Consider the following 21,107-nt stretch of genomic DNA (forward strand, 5'->3'; position numbering starts at 1 on the left):
TCACCTAGATGGATCTTGTGTGTGCGTAGGAATTTTTTTGGAATTACTGCCTTCCCCAACATTAAGTTCATGAAAAAACAGAGTAATGCAATAAGAACGATGACATGATGTAAGCAAGATAAACTCACATTTGAATAAACCCCATCTTGTTACCCTTAATATCAATGATACATGCGTGTCATGTCTCATTCTGTCACTAGGAATGAGCACCGCAAGATCGAACACATCACAAAGCACCTCTTTCCATGGCAAGATAAAGCAATCTAGTTGGCCAAACCAAACCAATAAATTGGAGAAGAAATAAGAGGCTATAACAATCATGCATAAAAGAGTTCATCAAAGACTCAAATAATATTCATGGATAGAACTGATCATAAACTCACAATTCATCGGATCCTAACAAACACAGCGCAAAAAAGAGTTACATCAAGTAGATCTCCACGAACATCATGAAGAATATTGTATTGAAGATCAAAAAGAGAGAAGAAGCCATCTAGCTACTAACTATGGACCCGTGGGTCTGTGGTAGACTACTCGTGCATCATCGAGGGGCAGTAAGGATGATGAAGAACCCCTCCGTGAGCGTTGCCCCCTCCGGCAGAGTGCCAGAAAAGGCCTCTAGATTGGATCTCGTGGTTCTAGAACTTGTAGCGGCGGAAAAGTATTTCGTCGAATCCCCTAGGGTTTTTTGGATTTTAGAGTATTTATAGAGGCAGAGTTAGGTCAAAGGGGTGCCTGTGGGCCCCACTACCCACCAGGGCGTGCCTAAGGCCCCTGGCGTGCCCTGGTGTCTAGTGGGCCCCACAAGCGTCCCCTGATGCCCTCCAGAAGCTTCCTGGGTGTCTTCCTGCCAGAAAAAAATTTCCAAAAAGTTTCGTGGCATTTGAACTTCGTTTGGTATTGATATCCTGCAAAGTAAAAAAACGGCAACTGACACTGGGCACTATGCCAATAGGTTAGTCCCAAAAAATGATATAAAGTTGCTATATGTATAAAACATCCAAGATTGATCATATAAGAGCATGGAACAATAAAAAAATATAGATACGTAGGAGACGTATCACCCGGGTTGGAGCCGTCCTGGCAGATCGAACGGCTCGGAGCCACCTCGCGAGGTTTCCGCGGGACGCCCCCGGCCAACAGATGACCAGGAGGCTCGCTTCCCCTGCGGAGAGCCCAGGGAGGCGGGTATTCCGACATCCTTTATATATAGGAGTAATGATAAGCAGGGCTCCGGGTGAAGACCTTCGTCCTATGTGGACTCGACAGCGGCGATGCTCTGCGCCATTCTTCCTCTTGGGGGCGTTGTCGTGGAGCTTAGCTGTGCTAGGTCGTAGCGCGAGGTGTTTAGTCCTTCGGTGCTCGTTGCTGGTAGCGTAGTCGCGTGCGCTCTGCATGTGCCGGATATCTCAAGATCGGCTTTGTAAGTGGGCTACCTCATCATCTTATATCGTTTGGCCGTGTATCTTTTCTAGTGTTGCTTTATTTATAAAGCGGGGCGATAGCTGTTTTGAGAAGTAATGGTACGCACACTCTTCCGTATTTAAGAAAAAAATTCATCCACATCAGTTTATTTATCTCAACATGAAAGCATTGCCACCTCACTATACAACTATGAATATGAATAGGATAAGGTCCACCTCAATATGCAATCATGAATGAAAAGAGACCCACCATAACATTCAACCATACATGAAAGAATGTTTTTCATTCAATTATTCTACTTATATTCAATAAGTTTGTTACAACTATATGTAATCAAATTAATTAATCATATGTATTTTAAATTTCAATTCTGATGTTATCAATACAAAATTTCATCACCTAGCTTTCACAACATTGTGCGTTGTATCCTCTTAGTTGTTAGGCTTGATCGGAAGACTGTACCCGGCTAAACCAGAAATCTACTCCCTTAAAAAAGGGTAAACCAGAAATCGAACAACCAAGTGGACTACTCAAAATGTTGAAGTCCCAATAAATTATATATATAAAGGCTTTGTTTTCTCTCTCTATTATGTGTTTTTTTAAACATAGTACAACATATGCTCATAGGCACACACATAAGCTAACCCTATGAATGCATGAACACACATCTTATTTCTATGAGCATCTCCGAGTTACTGAGCTAGCACAACATTTTAAAATTGATGAAGTCATCACAAACAACTTCATAATTGACTTGCTCCAACTGAATGCACATCGCCAAAAGGCCTATATAAATCCAGGAAAATACAACCACCGGTGTCAAGTCTATGGCTAGAGCCCTAGTGGACGAGGAACTTAACCATGTGATTATGCTCAGTTTGCCTATTAACATGCTTTTAATTCAATACTAAGTAGTACTCCTATATTGCATAGATTCGTGTCAAAAAAAAGGAAAAAAAAAAACTAGCGCCCACACGTGTGACATCTTGCACATCGCCCACACGCCTTCATCAGCACTCATTTTGCCACGTATGAACAGATGACATCAGTAGGAATCTTTTTGGTTTAAAAATGTTTTATCTCCTAATTAAAAAATTGAATTAAAAATCCATTTTCACCATTAAATCTGTCTCGACGAGATCTTCAAAACTAGACCCTATGTTGATATGTTTCGCTGGGATTTTTTTTACCCAAAAATTGCCATGATGTTTATACTGTAGTTGTCAAGTGCTTAAACTAAAGTTGCCATGTGGCAATTTAGTTTGTAGAGCATGCCAATTTTAGTATTTTTATGATGGCAATTCCAGTACTTTGACCATGAAATTTATTTTTTGTATGAACCATGGCAATTTTAAGTGCATGTATCATGGCAATTTTAGTTTATGGTTCATGGCAAGTCTAGTTTCTTAATTTCCCGTTTTATAATCTGTCAAAATTTACTTTTAAATGTAGAAGAAAATAGCTGAAACATATTATGGCAATTTCAGTGTAAACATCATGGCAATTCATGTGCAATAGACATGTCAACTTTTAACCCCAAAAAAATCGTCAAAATATGTTAATATGAGATCTAGTTTCGAAGATCTCGTCACCAATGATTTAATGATGAAAACGGATCTTCAATCGGATTTTCCACTTAAGAGATAAAACATTTTAAAAACGAAAATCCAAAAAAAATCCACATGCATACATGCGATGACGTGGCGCGGTCTGTGTGTTATAAAACGTGTGAACGGGTTTGGCTCTCACCACACGTGTGAGCGTTAGCGTTGTCCCAGAAAAAAAGATGGTAATATATTGCATAGGTTGACAGATGATGCAACACCACCTTGCCACACAGCACAATCAGAACCGTCTGGATGACGCAAACAGCCAGCATATCTACATATTACACGCCAGAGTGGCCACATACACACAACAGTGAAGCCAAAGAGGATGACGATGATATATACAGGCGAATGCCCTCCCTTCACCCACCACACATGTGGATCCGTGGCCACGGCCGGTTATATCAAGGGAGACGGACAAATACGCACAGCTTTCGCACGCGAGGAGGGCCGATCAACAATCAAGGCGCGCGCGTAGCCAGCGTAGGACAGCAGGAGGGGGAAGAGGACACCAGGTACAGCTGACATTCTTATCGATCGGCCGACAGACACACAACTTTTTGGCCGATTTCCTCCGTCTCTTCATTGGCCCTGCTCTGCAGGCAGGCCGGTACGAAAATGGGTATTGTAGGCCGCCCGCAATCCAAGCGAGCTACGCGCCGGAGATGCAAAGCACTTTGGTTGGTGGTCTGTTCACGTCCATCCACCCCGCATCATCACGTCTCGCCATCGGCCACTGCTTTTCTAGTTTTAAGTCTCCTATACACGCAACTAATCCACTCCCGGCTGAGATGATGGGTTCGTCTAATGTGTTCCTGTCACCGTCACTATCAGGGGCACGGGCGATGACCTGATGTTAGTGCTCGTGCGATGACACCACGCGTGGCTCATGATCATCGGCACTTGTTAATTGAGGGATAGATTTTCTAAGCAGGGGATGCAGATGGCGCCTGGTACTGAAGTTTCAAGTGACGCGGGCAGGTGGCGGGGAAGAGCCATGCTGTGGCATTTTGGGATCGTAGGTCATGCATGTCACACCCTTGTTTCCAGTATAATGGGACAGGTAAGATCGGTGCATGAATAATATAGCAAGAGTCAGAAAAACATCTTACATTATGAAACAGAAGGAATATGTTTCATTAGTTTTTATAGGATCAGTACGTTTCATTTGGTAAAAGCTTACAACTCAATTTTTTCCTCTCTCCGGCCAAAAAGGAAAAAAGAACTCAATCCTTTTATGTGCTTGCTTAATGTACGTAACAATTGGGCCGGTCATTTACCGTCAAATGGACGTTTTCGTTGTGTATGTACTCCCTTTTTTTTTTATTTACTCTGCATATTAGAGTTGATTGAAATCAAACTTCGTACAGTTTGATCAAGTTTATAGAAAACAATATAAACATTTTTCATAACAAATCTATATGATGTGAAAATACATTTAATAATAAATCTAATGGTATTGATTTGTTATTATATATGTTAAATTTTTTGTTTATAAACGTGATCAAAGTTTACAAAGCTTGACTTTGACTAAAGCTAATATACGGACTAAATAAAAACGAAGAGAGTGCAGTATAAAGCAGATGAATAAAATGGATCCTCTAGATTAGGCTGTCCGCTTTTACTCACTCCGGGATAGGTGTCACATGATTTGTTGCATGAGAATAGGTGTAAAAAAGATGTATGAGAATTAAGTGCCATTTTTGTTTGGGCGAATATAAGCATTGTTAGAGATAGTAATACTCCGGGCCCACAAGTCGGCGTAGCTTAGCAAGCTAGCCCCGCCGGCGGCTCCGCCAAAAAGGAACTGAACCCAATCGCATCGTCTCGACAAAGGAAACATGAGATGACATGCATATATATCGACGCGCGCGGCACAGGCACGGCACACGGACACAGAAATACATACACGCATAGAGCAGCGGCTGCCTCCTGCGTGCAGGATCGAGCTCCATCGATCCATCGGACTAGCGAGTTGCCATGGCAGCAGCCAGTGCTCTTCTCATGGCGGCTCTCGCGGTCTTCGCCGCGGCCGCCGCGGCGGCGCTGGACACGTCGCCGGTGCCGTTCGACGCCGGGTACGCGCCGCTCTTCGGCGGCGACAACCTCGTGCGGTCGGCGGACGGCCGGAGCGTCACGCTCAAGCTGGACAGATACACCGGTAAGTAATTCAATCAATGGAACAGTACGTATTTCCGAACCCGTTTACGTACCCCGATCGCGATCCAAATCAATTTGGTTTCGACAGTTATTTGATCGCTCCATCGATCGAGAACTAAGTGAGAGTATGGCGATGCAGGGTCTGGGTTCATATCCAAGTCGGCCTACCGCCATGGCTTCTTCGGCGCTTCCATTAAGCTGCCGGCCGACTACACCGCCGGCGTCGTCGTCGCCTTCTACGTGCGTGCCCCAGCCTAGCCCCCTGTGGCCCTGTTCCAGTTTGATCCTTTTACTTGCTTCGTTCGATCGATTAATCTCCTGGGTCACTTGATATTTCGACATGACTAAGCCTAGAAATCAACTCTACTTACGCTGGTGACTGGTCTAGGTAGATCGATTGACCATGCATATGCTACGAATTAGTCAGTAATCCACACCACACTTTGATCATGACCAATTCTCCGCTGGCTTGTCCGCGAACAGCACTACAATCCACCGGGTGGAACCGTGTAGAGTGCTGCTCGTTCTTGTCCGTCGAAACGGCTGAGCAAGTGTGTGTAGCGACCAAGCGGCGGGAAGGGAGGAGAAATTCCATCTACTTTCCCCTCCGTGCTGGCGCAGTGCACACCGGTCAGCATCATGTCGATCGCTTTCGCTTTAGCACCGCCCTAACACGTACCGGTCTCGCTAGGTAGGCGTACACGAAACGCCCATCCGCCATCAGCCCGAGAAAAAGAAGATACGCGCGATATATACTAAGCTATTGGCGTAGAAAGAAATGGACGTCCATCATCTTGGCGTGCGTGCGTCGACCAGTTGCCCTGGAGTATGGGTAATCTATCGGTCTAAGCTAGCTCGATCCATCTCGGGTGGTTGCATTGCATTGGTGGGATGTGTTGACATCGATGGCTGGCTAGCTAGCTTTTCTGGTCTGGAAATTGTTGCTGATTTTATTGCCCTACTTGGCCCGAACAACGCTAGTGAGGCTGAGTGATGGTTTGTTAATTCCATCTCTTTTTGTTCACTTCAAGAAAGAAATTTATGCTCGGCGCTGGTGCACCTTCACATACATGGTGGGTGATGTCGACATCGATGGCTTGCTTTCACGGCCTAGAAAAAATCTTGGCCATCGATTGCCCTATCTGGCCCAAACAACCCAACATTACAGATTCATATCTTGGTTATGATCATTATTATTTCTCAAAAAATAATTATGATCATTATAAAATTATGACAGAAATGAAGAAAGCAAACACGTATACGGGAGAAAAAAAATGTTACTGAGGATGCACGCATGCACCCTTTGATTGGCATGCATGATTAGTCCTTTGGTAACTGTTTGATTGGTTCAAAATTTCTTCTTCTTCCGATCGAAATATTTATCTCTACGAGTGCTGCTGTTGCTGTGAGACAGCTGACTTGTTCATGCCATCGAAAACTTTACATTCGTGCTGGTGTGAGACTGACTTGTGCGTGTGCGTGTGCGTGCAGCTGTCGAATTGGGACGAGTACCCCAAGAACCACGACGAGCTGGACTTCGAGCTGCTGGGCAACCGGCGTGGCCACGGCTGGCGTGTCCAGACCAACATGTACGGCAACGGCAGCACCGCGCGCGGCCGAGAGGAGCGTTACCATCTCCCCGTCGAACCTACCGTCGCCGGCGTCCACCGCTATGCCATAGCCTGGACCCCCAACAACATCGTCTTCTACCTCGACGGCGTCCCCATCCGCGAGGTGGTCCGCGTCCCCTCCATGGGCGGCGACTTCCCCTCCAAGCCCATGTCCGTCTACGCCACCATCTGGGACGGCTCTGCCTGGGCCACCGATGGCGGCAAGTACAAGGTCGACTACGCCTACGCGCCATTCGCCGCCGAGTTCTCCGACCTCGTCCTGAGCGGCTGCGACGCCAGCAGCGTCGCCGACCCCGAGGGGTGCCAGGTCGACCTGCTCACGCACGACGTCGCCGTCATGGCCCCTTCCAAGCGCGCCGCCATGAGGGGGTTCCGCGAGCAGTACCTGACCTACACGGCGTGCCGCGACAGGGTGCGATACAAGACCACCGTCTTCCCCGAGTGTGACGACCTCGCCAACGGCGACTCCAGCTTCCACCTCTGGGGGGAGTCCAAGAAGAAGCGCCGCCGGTCGTCGTCGCCGCTGCAGTACTCTTCCAGCATGCAGTAGGATATGGGATCCAATGGAATGAGTCCAGTCAATCGATGCATGGCATCCTCAAGATAGTTTTCTCGGTCGAGGTTGGTGCATCTGTCGGATATGTACACAGAACACAGGAGGATTACAGATAGGCAAACGTAAAAAAACCTAATTTTATCAATAGCACATACAGCAGTACGTCCACTTGCTTATATATAGTTTAAATTTTCGAAACCATTTTCCGGCCGGATTCCATGAACAAAACACGAGCCAACGTCTAGGTGTAAACAAAAGACTCCCAAACATGAACAGCATGATCCGAGTCCCAACATAACCACCAAAAACTTTCCACGTTCTAAAACATCACGACTCGCTTCTTCTGTCTTTTTTGACACCGGAACAACCCGAAAATTCACACGGGCACACAAACTGGTTGAAAAATGGATGCAAATTCTTAACCCTTTGAATACAAGACAATATACGTGTTTATTCTGTATAAATACTTCAATGCGTCATTCTTATACGTCTTATTTGCTGTGCTTATGCTGCATCCCCGTTCTATTATATAGCCTGTTCCACCAGTGCACTACACAGTTCACCTTCTTCTTCCTTGGTTCGTGCCCTGTTCCGCTACGTGGTTCCAATACTCTCTCATCATGTTCTTTCTCTATTTTTTTATGTGCAATTGCTTTCCTTTACCTGATGTGGACTCATCAGTTCTGTCATGTCCTGCCGCGTCGCCAGGGGCGGGCCCAGGTTTTGGAAAGTGTGTATTCAAAGTTTTAAACATTACAGTAAGTTTTTTGTAGTACATCCTAAATCCTTGATTTTGGCATGTACAAATGAATGTATCACCGTATCTTACCCTAATAATAAAAGGGCTATTGCTTCTGCTCGTACGTCATATAATTTATCCCAAAGTTGCTACAAATTATTGAGTATGCCACCTATAAGTCAGAAAAAACGTTTCGTTTTTTCCATCACAGGTCGCTGCGCTAAATTTGATTTATCAGCTAGCGAACCTCCCTTAACATCAGTAAAGACGTTGTAGCGTGATGGCTAGAGCGCCACACATCTACCCAGGAGGTGTGTGTTCGAATCTAGTCTTCACCCTTTTGAATTTTAATTTAATTTTAGAAATTAAGAGAAACCATAAGGAGTACAAGACCTCTATATGAGGTAAACACGTTCCCCTTTTGCCGGTCATTATGTACCCTTGGCCTTTTTTTTCGAATCTAGTCTTCACCCTTTTGAATTTTAATTTAATTTTAGAAATTAAGAGAAACCATAAGGAGTACAAGACCTCTATATGAGGTAAACACGTTCCCCTTTTGCCGGTCATTATGTACCCTTGGCCTTTTTTTTCGAATCTAGTCTTCACCCTTTTGAATTTTAATTTAATTTTAGAAATTAAGAGAAACCACAAGGAGTACAAGACCTCTATATGAGGTAAACACGTTCCCCTTTTGCCGGTCATTATGTACCCTTGGCCTTTTTTTGCGGGGAAAATGGATTGTGGGAAAAGGGATTGTATCCTTTTGAATTTTAATTTAATTTTAGAAATTAAGAGAAACCATAAGGAGTACAAGACCTCTATATGAGGTAAACACGTTCCCCTTTTGCCGGTCATTATGTACCCTTGGCCTTTTTTTTCGAATCTAGTCTTCACCCTTTTGAATTTTAATTTAATTTTAGAAATTAAGAGAAACCACAAGGAGTACAAGACCTCTATATGAGGTAAACACGTTCCCCTTTTGCCGGTCATTATGTACCCTTGGCCTTTTTTTGCGGGGAAAATGGATTGTGGGAAAAGGGATTGTATTAATTAAATAATAGTCACATTACAATCCCGTAGGGATGAGGTCTAATATTTTATCAGGCCCTGATCCTAACCAAACTGCTGTCCGTTCCTCTAGACGACCAAAACGAGCAAGCAGATCGCTCGCTTGGTTCATTTCCCGGGAGATTTTGTTGACAACGAAACGCCTCCCTTGCTTCATGAGATGCTTCACGTGCTCGACTAGATGTACCCTTGGCCTTTTTTTTCGAATCTAGTCTTCACCCTTTTGAATTTTAATTTAATTTTAGAAATTAAGAGAAACCACAAGGAGTACAAGACCTCTATATGAGGTAAACACGTTCCCCTTTTGCCGGTCATTATGTACCCTTGGCCTTTTTTTGCGGGGAAAATGGATTGTGGGAAAAGGGATTGTATCCTTTTGAATTTTAATTTAATTTTAGAAATTAAGAGAAACCATAAGGAGTACAAGACCTCTATATGAGGTAAACACGTTCCCCTTTTGCCGGTCATTATGTACCCTTGGCCTTTTTTTTCGAATCTAGTCTTCACCCTTTTGAATTTTAATTTAATTTTAGAAATTAAGAGAAACCACAAGGAGTACAAGACCTCTATATGAGGTAAACACGTTCCCCTTTTGCCGGTCATTATGTACCCTTGGCCTTTTTTTGCGGGGAAAATGGATTGTGGGAAAAGGGATTGTATTAATTAAATAATAGTCACATTACAATCCCGTAGGGATGAGGTCTAATATTTTATCAGGCCCTGATCCTAACCAAACTGCTGTCCGTTCCTCTAGACGACCAAAACGAGCAAGCAGATCGCTCGCTTGGTTCATTTCCCGGGAGATTTTGTTGACAACGAAACGCCTCCCTTGCTTCATGAGATGCTTCACGTGCTCGACTAGATGTACCCTTGGCCTTTTTTTTCGAATCTAGTCTTCACCCTTTTGAATTTTAATTTAATTTTAGAAATTAAGAGAAACCACAAGGAGTACAAGACCTCTATATGAGGTAAACACGTTCCCCTTTTGCCGGTCATTATGTACCCTTGGCCTTTTTTTGCGGGGAAAATGGATTGTGGGAAAAGGGATTGTATTAATTAAATAATAGTCACATTACAATCCCGTAGGGATGAGGTCTAATATTTTATCAGGCCCTGATCCTAACCAAACTGCTGTCCGTTCCTCTAGACGACCAAAACGAGCAAGCAGATCGCTCGCTTGGTTCATTTCCCGGGAGATTTTGTTGACAACGAAACGCCTCCCTTGCTTCATGAGATGCTTCACGTGCTCGACTAGATGTACCCTTGGCCTTTTAATGTGGGAGCTCATGTACAAAGTTTTTTTTATCAGTTACTACACCCATGGTGCTAGGGCATGTTTTCTATGTGCCGCACTTCACCCTTTTGAATTTTAATTTAATTTTAGAAATTAAGAGAAACCACAAGGAGTACAAGACCTCTATATGAGGTAAACACGTTCCCCTTTTGCCGGTCATTATGTACCCTTGGCCTTTTTTTGCGGGGAAAATGGATTGTGGGAAAAGGGATTGTATTGATTAAATAATAGTCACATTACAATCCCGTAGGGATGAGGTCTAATATTTTATCAGGCCCTCATCCTAACCAAACTGCTGTCCGTTCCTCTAGACGACCAAAACGAGCAAGCAGATCGCTCGCTTGGTTCATTTCCCGGGAGATTTTGTTGACAACGAAACGCCTCCCTTGCTTCATGAGATGCTTCACGTGCTCGACTAGATGTACCCTTGGCCTTTTAATGTGGGAGCTCATGTACAAAGTTTTGTTTATCAGTTACTACACCCATGGTGCCAGGGCATGTTTTCTATGTGCCGCACTTCACCCTTTTGAATTTTAATTTAATTTTAGAAATTAAGAGAAACCACAAGGAGTACAAGACCTCTATATGAGGTAAACACGTTCCCTTTTTGCCGGTCATTATGTACCCTTGGCCTTTTTTTGCGGGGAAAATGGATTGTGGGAAAAGGGATTGTATTGATTAAATAATAGTCACATTACAATCCCGTAGGGATGAGGTCTAATATTTTATCAGGCCCTGATCCTAACCAAACTGCTGTCCGTTCCTCTAGACGACCAAAACGAGCAAGCAGATCGCTCGCTTGGTTCATTTCCCGGGAGATTTTGTTGACAACGAAACGCCTCCCTTGCTTCATGAGATGCTTCACGTGCTCGACTAGATGTACCCTTGGCCTTTTAATGTGGGAGCTCATGTACAAATTTTTTTTTATCAGTTACTACACCCATGGTGCCAGGGCATGTTTTCTATGTGCCGCACTTCAATTAAAAGTCATCTCAAGTCAGAAAAGAATTTCTTTATTTCCGTAGCTGAACTCGCGAACCATGATTTATCCGGAAAAAAAATCATGCAACCTTGCAACCACAAAATATGAAGTTTTCCGTTTGTACTATCAAATATAAAAAAGTTCTATGTTTATTGCAATCCTCAAGAGAAAAAATTACTGCCCGAGTGCACTTCTCTACTGCAGATTTGAGTTTATTTTCTTAAAGTTCGATTAGTGTAACTCTTGATTTTTCAACCTATTTTTGTCACTCACTTAGAATTTTAGTTCATATTAAAGATATGCAATCTTTGTTCCCACATATCTCGGTAAAGATTAAATTCAGCTTGACTGCAAATGCATTTTGCAGATACAATCGTCTTTCCCGTTGCAACGCACGGATCTTTTTGCTAGTTGTACTTAAATGTACAGGATATGACGCAGAAGCGAGGAATTTTTTTATAGATTCATAGAAGTTCTCATATTGAAAGTGTTCACAAATAGAAGTACCATGTTTATTGGTAATACTCACTTTCACATTCTCATAACTTCATAAATATTCTCACATTGCAAATTCAAAATCATTCACGAATTGCAAACCAGATTAATTTATCATTATACTACTCAATAACTCTAAATAATTGTCAGGTTTGAATTCGCTAGAAATGATTCTTAAATTTCAATCAATATACTAACACACGAAGCCAAGTTAACTTACATAGAGTTCGACGCTTGATTTCGCTGCAGCCTGCAAAAGTGCCAATAAGAGCATCTTTAGCCGTGCCTCCAACCGCCGCCGGCCATTTTTTGGCGCCGGTGCCCAAAAGCCGGTCCAGTCACGTCCCCAGGAGCTTATTTTACGTCGGTTTGGCCTGAAACTGGCGCCGGCGTACCCAGGCCGAACCTGGCGCGCTGGGGCGCCGTGGTAATCGGTTTTGGCGCGAACGAACAGCGGGCACGCCAAGTCAGCGACCCCTGCCTCATCGTCCTCACAACGCCTCGTTTCCCTCGAGGAATCAACGCCAAGGCTGCCGCCGGTTAGCCTTTTATGGATTTCTCACGGGCGGCGTGGTGCTGCGACGCGCCCCCTCTCCCCATGCATACACACAACGCCGCCCCCGACCGCTATATAAAGCAGCACCTCCCTCGCCGGGGACGCACCTGCCCGCAGCCCCCCTCTCTCCCCATGCACAGCCGCCGCCGACAAACTCTTTCCGCCGCCGCAGACGATGGGCGAGAGGTTCCCCGACGACGTGGCGGCGGTCAATGGCTTTGGCCGCCGCTCGCTACAGGAGTGGGATGCCCACCTCCTGCATGAAGCAAACATTCCGGCGCCTCCTGACATGCGCGCGCCGGGGCAGTGCAGGCTCAGCACCGGGGACATCCACGTGCCCCTGCTGCCCGACGTCACGTGCCTCGACTACTTCAACACTGATGTCGAGCGTGCGCGAGCGTCGCTGACGGAGGAGCAGCGGGCCTGCCCGAAGTACGCCGCCGCCAACCACGAGGCGTGGCTGGCCTACTTTGAACGCCGGCAGGCGGAACGGCCGGCCTCCACCAAGAATGCACCATTGGTGCGGGGGACCAAGAACAGCGACGGCCACCGCCTGTGGTGGGGCGCCCCCGGCCGCACGCTCCACGCCGTCCTCGAGCACCTCGAGGGCGGCAACGAGCCGCCATTCACGTACACTGCCGCCCCGGCCCCCCGAAGAAGCGGCGTCCAATGGATGCCGAGGAGGACTGGCTCCTCTTCCTCCTCCTCCCACTCCTCCGGGTCACCGACGCTCTACAACATCAAGGCCGAGCCCACGGAGACGCCGCTCGGCCGACGCAGCCGCAGCGCCAGCATCGTCATCAACGAGGGCGGGTGCGCCTCCTCGGCTCCTCCCCGCCTCGTCAAGCCGAAGATGGAGCCGGGGCTCGCCGCCGTAAAGACGGAGCCAGGGCTCGCCGGCGTGAAGACGGAGCTCGACGACGCAGCGGCCATGAAGTGGGCGCAGCTGGAGTTGGAGCGCCAGCGCCGCGCCCTAGAGGAGATCGCCGCTCGACGCCGTGGCCGCGATGAGGGAGGCGTCGTCGTTCTCTACAATAGCGACAACGACGCGCCACCACCGGTCCGCCAGGGCGACTTCGGGCAGGGGTCCAGCAGGGGCGGCCGCGTGAAGGAGGAGAAGGACAACAACGACGGCGGCGACTTCGCCGAGTTCATCGAGTTATTCCTGTAGTCGCGGCCTTTGTTTTTTAAAATAAATTTTAAGTTTGCTATGTAAAAAACTGTTTAATCATCGAAGTTTATGCCCGTTTGCTGAATTATAGCTGGATTTCTTAAAAAAATTAAAAAAAACCTTTGGGGCGACCCTGGGGCCAGCGACTAGGAACCCAATCGGTCCCAAACCGTCGCCCTCAGGCGATGATTTTTTGAGTCCTTGAGAGGCCAACGGCTGGAGATGCTCTAAGAACGAGAGAAGGCGTGTGTTGCCTGTTGCGGCTTGCGGTGCGGATGCCACCATGCAGCATAGAGGAGGCGAGGGATGGACGTAGGGCGCCGCCGGTTGCCTGCTGCAGCCGCTCCCACCCCTGCTCGGTTAGATTGGATTTGGGAGAGCGGTTCGTGAATCATGAGCCCTAACTTCGTGCGATAGAGACATGTCATGCACACTATGCGTTGCTGCCTCTTCAAATTTCTGAAATGGGATGGAAGAGGAGAGATTGGCCTATGGGCCATGTGGGAGTAGGGAGGGAGAGCAGCAGCAAGGTGGGGCTAGCTAGTCGCTGGATGCATCGATTGTCTGCTACTTTGTGCCAAATTCATTCTTTTTTGCGGGGTAAAAAAAGAATTTCATTACTCAAGGAGGCCGTTCAGCCATACAAAGATTTACAATGTCGTGCAAGCCAGATCCCAACCACACGGCGGTGCAAGGGGTACTACAACCATAAGCGGCAAGAGCATAACTAACAGTGTTTTGAGAGCGACTAATATGGCTAATAGAAATCTTCTGAGGGTCAGCTGCAATTAACACAAGAATCTCTTGCCCCAGTACACGATGGTTCGAGCGATCCACAGACGGCGAGTTAAGCATCTACACCGCCTCCAAACTATCCATCTCAATGACAATCGGCAACTCAGTACGGTGGAGGGCGAGAGCCAGCCCTTCACTACACGCAGCTAGTTCCGCCTCTAAATCATTAGCGCATGTACGTAATTGCCTGCAAGCAGTATAAATAATCTCTCCGGCAGCGCCATGCAGCACCATACCTCCGCCAGCAGCTCCTGTAGCTAGGATGTAGCTCCTGTCTGTGTTCAGCTTGGCCAAGCCAACTGCTGGTGGCATCCATCGCTTCTCCTCACCACTATGTTTAATTTGTGTAGCAGCCGACCTTCCCAAATGCACTACCGTTTTGCCTTTAACAATATCAGCTCTAGGATGTTGCCAGATACATAGTAGGGAATTAATATACCCATGGAGAAATCTGCAGGAGGCCTCTATAGGGGGCGGATTCTTCTGATGAGTTATCTCGTTACGGACGTGCCAAATACTCCACATGGTCATCAACACGACCAACCGTGGCGTATCTGCAAGTGGCTCGAGCAGAGAGAACAACCATTCAGGGCCATTGTTACAGAAAAAATCCACATCAGGGATAGGCCAATCCTTCGCTATTGCACGCCACAGGTTCTTCGCGAGGGGGCATCTACACATAGCATGGAAGGTATCCTCTCGTTCCACACTACAAATGGGACAAACATCAGTAAGCTCAAGATGTCGAGAGAATTTATTAGCCCATGTTGTGAGCGAGTTGGTAACAATCCTCCAGGCGAAGACGCGTACCTTCGAGGGAGCAGGGCACCCCCATATGGTCTTCCAGATGGCGCGACGACCATCCGGTGCCCTGCTCGTGGCTGTTGCCGATGGACACTCGCGCTCGTCCATGGCAAGGCGGTAGGCGGAGCGGACGGTGTAGATACCGTTCCTCTCAGGCGCCCAAGCAATGATGTCCTCAATGATGCACGACGAAGTGCGGATGCTCGTGATGGTGCTGATATCCACCGGAAGAAAGTACCGACGTAGAACGTCGAGGCGCCAAGTGCCGGAGTCATCAAGGAGATCCGCCAGCCGTCGTAATCTGCAGGTGCCTTGTTGCGTGATAGGCCGCCCCATCGGCTCCGTGGGCAGCCAGCGACCCCTCCAAATATGGATGCTTTGTCCATTGCCGACGCGCCACACCAAGCCCTTTTTCAAGAGCTCGAGGCCATACTAGATAGCCTGCCATGTAGGAGAGGCATTCCCCGAGAATAATGTGTCCTCGAGACGCCCCTCCGGATAGTATCGGGCTTTTAGTACCTGCGCACATAGACTGTTTGGGTTAATTAAAAGTATCCATGCCTGCCTCGTGAGAAGGGCTTGGTTAAAGAGACGGAAGTCTCTGAACCCAAGCTCACCCTTCATTTTATGAGCCTGAATTTGTGGCCACGCCATCCAATGAGTTTTCCTTTTTCCTTCCGCTAAAACCCACCAAAAATTCCTTATCATCCTATTCAAATCATCACAAACTGACATCGGCAACTTGAACACACCCATAATATAAGTAAGGATGGCCTGCGCCACAACTTTGATCATGGTTTCCTTGCCAGCAAGTGAAAGGGTGTCACCCCAAGCGATAATCCTTTTCAGAAGTCTTGATTGCAAATTCTGAAATTTACCTCTGTTCATACGCCCATCCAGTGTAGGTAGCCCCAAGTATTTCTCTTGAAAAGTGACCAAGTCAACATGCAAAATAGTATGCACCTTTTCTTGGCTGTCAACGATACAGGAACTTCCAAATAGTGCACTACACTTGACCAGATTGATGCATTGGCCTGTCGCTCTCTCATACGTGAGTAGCACCTCATGTACCTTCTTAGCATGTTCCTCTTTTGCTTTAAAAAACAACATAGTGTCGTCTGCGAACAACAAATGAGACACACCTGGCGCTCTACGGCAAATCTTCAGGGGAGTATAATCACCCTTTTCATCTCCATCCTTCAACAAAGCCGAGAGACCATCAGCCACAAATAGGAACAAAAACGGGGAGAGAGGATCACCTTGCCGAAGCCCGCACGTCGGTGCAAATGAATCCAAGAGGGTCCCATTAAATTTAACTGTATATCTCACCGAGGTGACGCACGTCATAATCCAGTTCACCCAACGGCGAGCAAAACCCATCTTTTGCATTATTTGCTCCAAGAAGATCCAATCAACCCTGTCATAAGCTTTAGACAGATTCAATTTATATGCACAAAAACTTTTGTTCGGGTCTTTTTCCTGTTGAATATAGTGAATGCACTCAAAAGCAAGTAACGCATTATCAGTAATCATCCGACCAGGGACAAAGGCACTCTGTGCGGGTGAGATAATGTCATCCAATATGGCACGCAGCCGGTTAACCAAACACTTCGCCACTACCTTGTAGATGACGTTGCATAAACTGATAGGCCGGAACTCCGTGAGCCGCTCTGGGTTGTCTACCTTTGGGATGAAAACGATGGAGGTGTCATTTACCCCTTGAGGCACGATCCTAGTCCGAAAGAATTCCTTCACACCAGCGATAACCTGCTCTTTCATGACACCCCAGTTCCTCTGAAAGAAGTGAGCAGGGAATCCATCAGGCCCCGGTGCTTTGAGAGGACCGATTTGAAACAGTGCATCAGCAATTTCCTTGTCCGTAAAATCTGCACACAGTCCACCATTCATGGCATCAGTAACACGGGAATTAATTAAGTTAATCACAGGATCCGCACATAAGGAGGCATCAACAGAAAACAGATTAGAAAAATAGGACGTTGCCATCGCAGCCATGGACTCATGATCCTTATGCACCACTCCTGCATCATCAACAAGTGACTTGATGCGATTTTTCCGCGCACGCCAAACCGCTTTCCGATGAAAGGAACGCGTGTTGCGGTCTCCCTCCCGCAACCACACAACCCGAGATCTCTACATCCAAAGCATCTCCTCTCTGTATAGGAGTTCATTCATCCTGTCAGTGGCCTCTCCGATCTCCTTTCTATCTGCATTCATAGACATAAGCTCTTCCAGGCGAGAGCGTGACTTGTTAATTTCTTTTATAACATTACCAAATTTTTTTCGGCTCCAATCCTGTAGTATTTTCATTATATTACCTAGCCCGGAGGCAATATCACCCAGATTTATCATCGAACCCATTTCAGTCCAAGTGTTCATGATTACCTCCGGGAGAGTCGGGTCTCTCTCCCACATCACCTCGTACTGACGACATCTTCTGCCGGCCGATGGTGAGATCTCCTCCCTCACACACCGTAGCAGAATGGCCAGGTGATCCGAGCTCGGCGTTACAAGGTGCTCCACCTTAGCCTCCGAGAACATATCCCGCCAAGAGTTGTTAGCAACAGAACGATCAAGCCGGACTTTAACGTTTGCCCGGCCAGCACGACGATTATCATAAGTATACGGTAGGCCTGCAAAACCAAGATCTACCAAACCACAAACCTCAAGCACATCACGAAAGTCAATCATCTGACCTACCGACCGTGGCGTTTCAGAGAAATGTTCAAAGCTCCACATCGCTTCATTGAAGTCGCCAACCACAGCCCACGACATGTCGGCCTGTTGGTGAAGATCACAGAGGAGGGACCACATGTGATGACGGTCCTTCGCCCGTGGCTCGCCGTAGACACAAGTAAGCCTCCAAGGTGGCTCACCCGCCACATCAGTCACGTACACATCAATGTATCTTTCATTTATAGCTTTTACATCAAGATTCAAAGACTCATGCCAATACAAGGCAAGGCCACCACTAAGACCAACACTATCAAAAGCTTCAAAACCACTTAAACCTAGCCGAGCACGATATCTCTTCATTTTATTTTTTGATTGCCTAGTCTCACAAAGAAAGACGATACTAGGGGAGTGAACCTGCACAAGGCTCACAAGGTCACGAACTGTCCGGGGGTTCCCCTCACCCCGACAGTTCCAGCTTAGGATATTCATTGCTCCAGACGGGGCTTCATCGGCCCCGTCTGTTCGCCGGCGGCCCCTGGGCCGGCTGCCTCCTGAGTGTCGGTTTCCTCCTGCATCTCCTGGTCAGCAGTAGTCCCTCCTCCCACTGTGTGCTGCTCCATCTGGCCTCCTTCCATCCTGTGCTTTTTTGGTGTGCCTGTAAACAGAGGATCAACCGAGGTTGCTGTATTATAGTACACCACCATCGCCTGGTTGCCATCCACCTCCACCGAGCCGATCACATGGTTATCACCAGCACTGCACTTCCCCAAAGTAGATGGGTCATCCGATAGCTCAGCTTCTGCCACCCTAACTTCATGTGATAAATTTTGCATGGCCGGTATGATGTCCGAGCTTCTGGGTAGTGAATGACCCCGTTGCTGTACATTCTTGCCGGAAATGTGGCTGTGTGTAGCTGCAGCTCTTATTTCCTTCTCGATCGCTACGACCGCACCGCCGGACATCTGGCGCATCTGTTCTGTAGGCGTCTCAACCTCTGGACTTGGTACCAGCACTCTCACCACAGCCATGTTTTTCATCTGTCCCCAACCAGCGAGCGACCGCATACTCGGGTTCTGTGCCACAGGCGCCTCAGTTTTCCTGACGGAAGGCTTCGGGCGGGCAGCATCCACAGAGGGAGCCCCATGATCGTCCCCACCGACCACCGGGTTCACGTCGGACACACATGGCTTGGTTCCTGCCAGCTGCGTAGCCGTCGACATTGCGGACGAGCGGATCTTGCATGGCGGCGGCTCACCCTCGCGGAGAAGACGATCTGGTGGTTTACTCGGTTCCTCGCGATTCTCTGGTTTCTCGCTAGGCTGCTTTCTGTAGGCAGGAATTTTAGGTTCCTTACACAAGGGGTCAGGGAACCCTAACCCAGCCGGACGCCCTGGCTCACCCTTACTCCTCATGGCTTCGGTCTTCAGATCTGACACGGTGGGAACGCTGCAGCGAAGTGTGCCGTGTGAACGGTGTGCGGACGGGCCGCGACGATTCCGACGTCCTGCCGTAGAAGAGACACGGAGGTGTTGGGGAACGTAGTAATTTCAAAAAAAACCTACGCACACGCAAGATCATGGTGATGCATAGCAACGAGAGGGGAGAGTGTTATATCTATGGCTTAGGAAACTCAACCATCTTTGATTAACGAGCTAGTCAAGTAGAGGCATACTAGTGACACTATGTTTGTCTATGTATTCACACATGTATTATGTTTCCCGGTAAATACAATTCTAGCATGAATAATAAACATTTATCATGATATAAGGAAATAAATAATAACTTTATTATTGCCTCTAGGGCATATTTCCTTCAGTCTTCCACTTGCACTAGAGTCAATAATCTAGTTCACATCTCCATGTGATTTAACATCGATGGTTCACATCTTTATGTGGTTAACACCCATAGTTCACATCGACATGTGACCAACACCCAAAGGGTTTACTAGAGTCAATAATCTAGTTCACATCGCTATGTGATTAACACCCATAGAGTACTAAGGTGTGATCATGTTTTGCTTGTGAGATCATCTTAGTCAACGGGTCTGTCACATTCAGATCCGTAAGTATTTTGCAAATTTCTATGTCTACAATGCTCTGCACGGAGGTAATCTTAGCTAATAGCTCCCACTTTCAATATGTATCCAGATTGAGACTTAGAGTCATCTGGATCAGTGTCAAAACTTGCATCGATGTAACCTTTTACGGTGGACCTTTTGTCACCTCCATAATGGAGAAACATATCCTTATTCCACTAAGGATAATTTTGACCGCTGTCCAGTGATCTACTCCTAGACCACTATTGTACTCCCTTGCCAAACTCAGTGGTAGGGTATACAATAGATCTGGTACACAACATGGCATACTTTATAGAACCTATGGCTGAGGCATAGGGAATGACTTTCATTCTCTTTCTATCTTCTGCCATGGTCGGGCTTTCAGTCTTACTCAATTTCACACCTTGTAACACAGGCAAGAACTCTTTCTTTGACTATTCCATTTTGAACTATTTCAAAATCTTGTCAAGGTATGTACTCATTGAAAAAACTTATCAAGCATCTTGATCTATCTCTATAGATCTTGATGCTCAATATGTAAGCAGCTTCATCGAGGTCTTTCTTTGAAAAACTCCTTTCGAATACTCCTTTATGCTTTCCAGAAAATTCTACATTATTTCCGATCAACAATATGTCATTCACATATACTTATCAGAAATGTTGTAGTGCTCCTACTCACTTTCTTCTAAATACAGGCTTCATCGCAAGTCTGTATAAAAATATATGCTTTGATCAACTCATCAAAGCGTATATTCCAACTCCGAGATGCTTGCACCATTCCATAGATGGATCGCTGGAGCTTGCACACTTTGTTAGCATCCTTTGGATCAATAAAACCTTAAGGTTGCATCATATATAACTCTTCTTCTAGAAATCTATTCAGGAATGCAGTCTTTAAATCCATTTGCCAAATTTCATAATCATAAAATGCGGCAATTGCTAACATGATTCGGACGGACTTAAGCATCGCTGTGGGTGAGAAAGTCTCATCGTAGTCAACTCCTTGAACTTTGTCAAAAACCTTTTTCGACAAGTCTAGCTTTGTAGATAGTAACACTACTATCAGCGTCTGTC

General features: G+C 46.6%; 1 protein-coding gene across 2 annotated transcripts; it reads left to right on the forward strand.

Annotated features, from left to right (window-relative positions):
- The first annotated feature begins 4,863 nt into the window (after positions 1-4,863).
- Positions 4,864-7,555, forward strand: LOC147991235 (putative xyloglucan endotransglucosylase/hydrolase protein 28). Of its 2 annotated transcripts, XM_087521260.1 has the most exons (3): positions 4,889-5,193; positions 5,332-5,432; positions 6,684-7,555. In XM_087521260.1, the coding sequence occupies exons 1-3, from the start codon at positions 5,013-5,015 to the stop codon at positions 7,371-7,373; spliced, it is 972 nt and encodes a 323-aa protein (XP_087377386.1). In that variant the 5' UTR covers positions 4,889-5,012; the 3' UTR covers positions 7,374-7,555. The 2 variants fall into 2 exon arrangements, with proteins under 2 accessions (XP_087377375.1, XP_087377386.1); XM_087521249.1 differs by lacking the exon at positions 5,332-5,432 and having other exon boundaries at positions 4,864-5,193.
- Positions 7,556-21,107: the final 13,552 nt, after the last annotated feature.

Source organism: Triticum urartu, chromosome 1A (genome assembly GCF_056163025.1).
Source record: "Triticum urartu cultivar PI428250 chromosome 1A, HENAU_Tu73, whole genome shotgun sequence".
Taxonomy (NCBI): domain Eukaryota; kingdom Viridiplantae; phylum Streptophyta; class Magnoliopsida; order Poales; family Poaceae; genus Triticum; species Triticum urartu.

What these genes read in the sequence shown, in the direction of transcription:
- LOC147991235 (XM_087521249.1), top strand. Translation starts at nt 4,879, where the DNA reads ATGACATGCATATATATCGACGCGCGCGGCACAGGCACGGCACACGGA. An exon ending in CAAGCTGGACAGATACACCG is followed by an intron (nt 5,194 to 6,683) that starts GTAAGTAATTCA and finishes GTGTGCGTGCAG; the next exon opens with CTGTCGAATTGGGACGAGTA.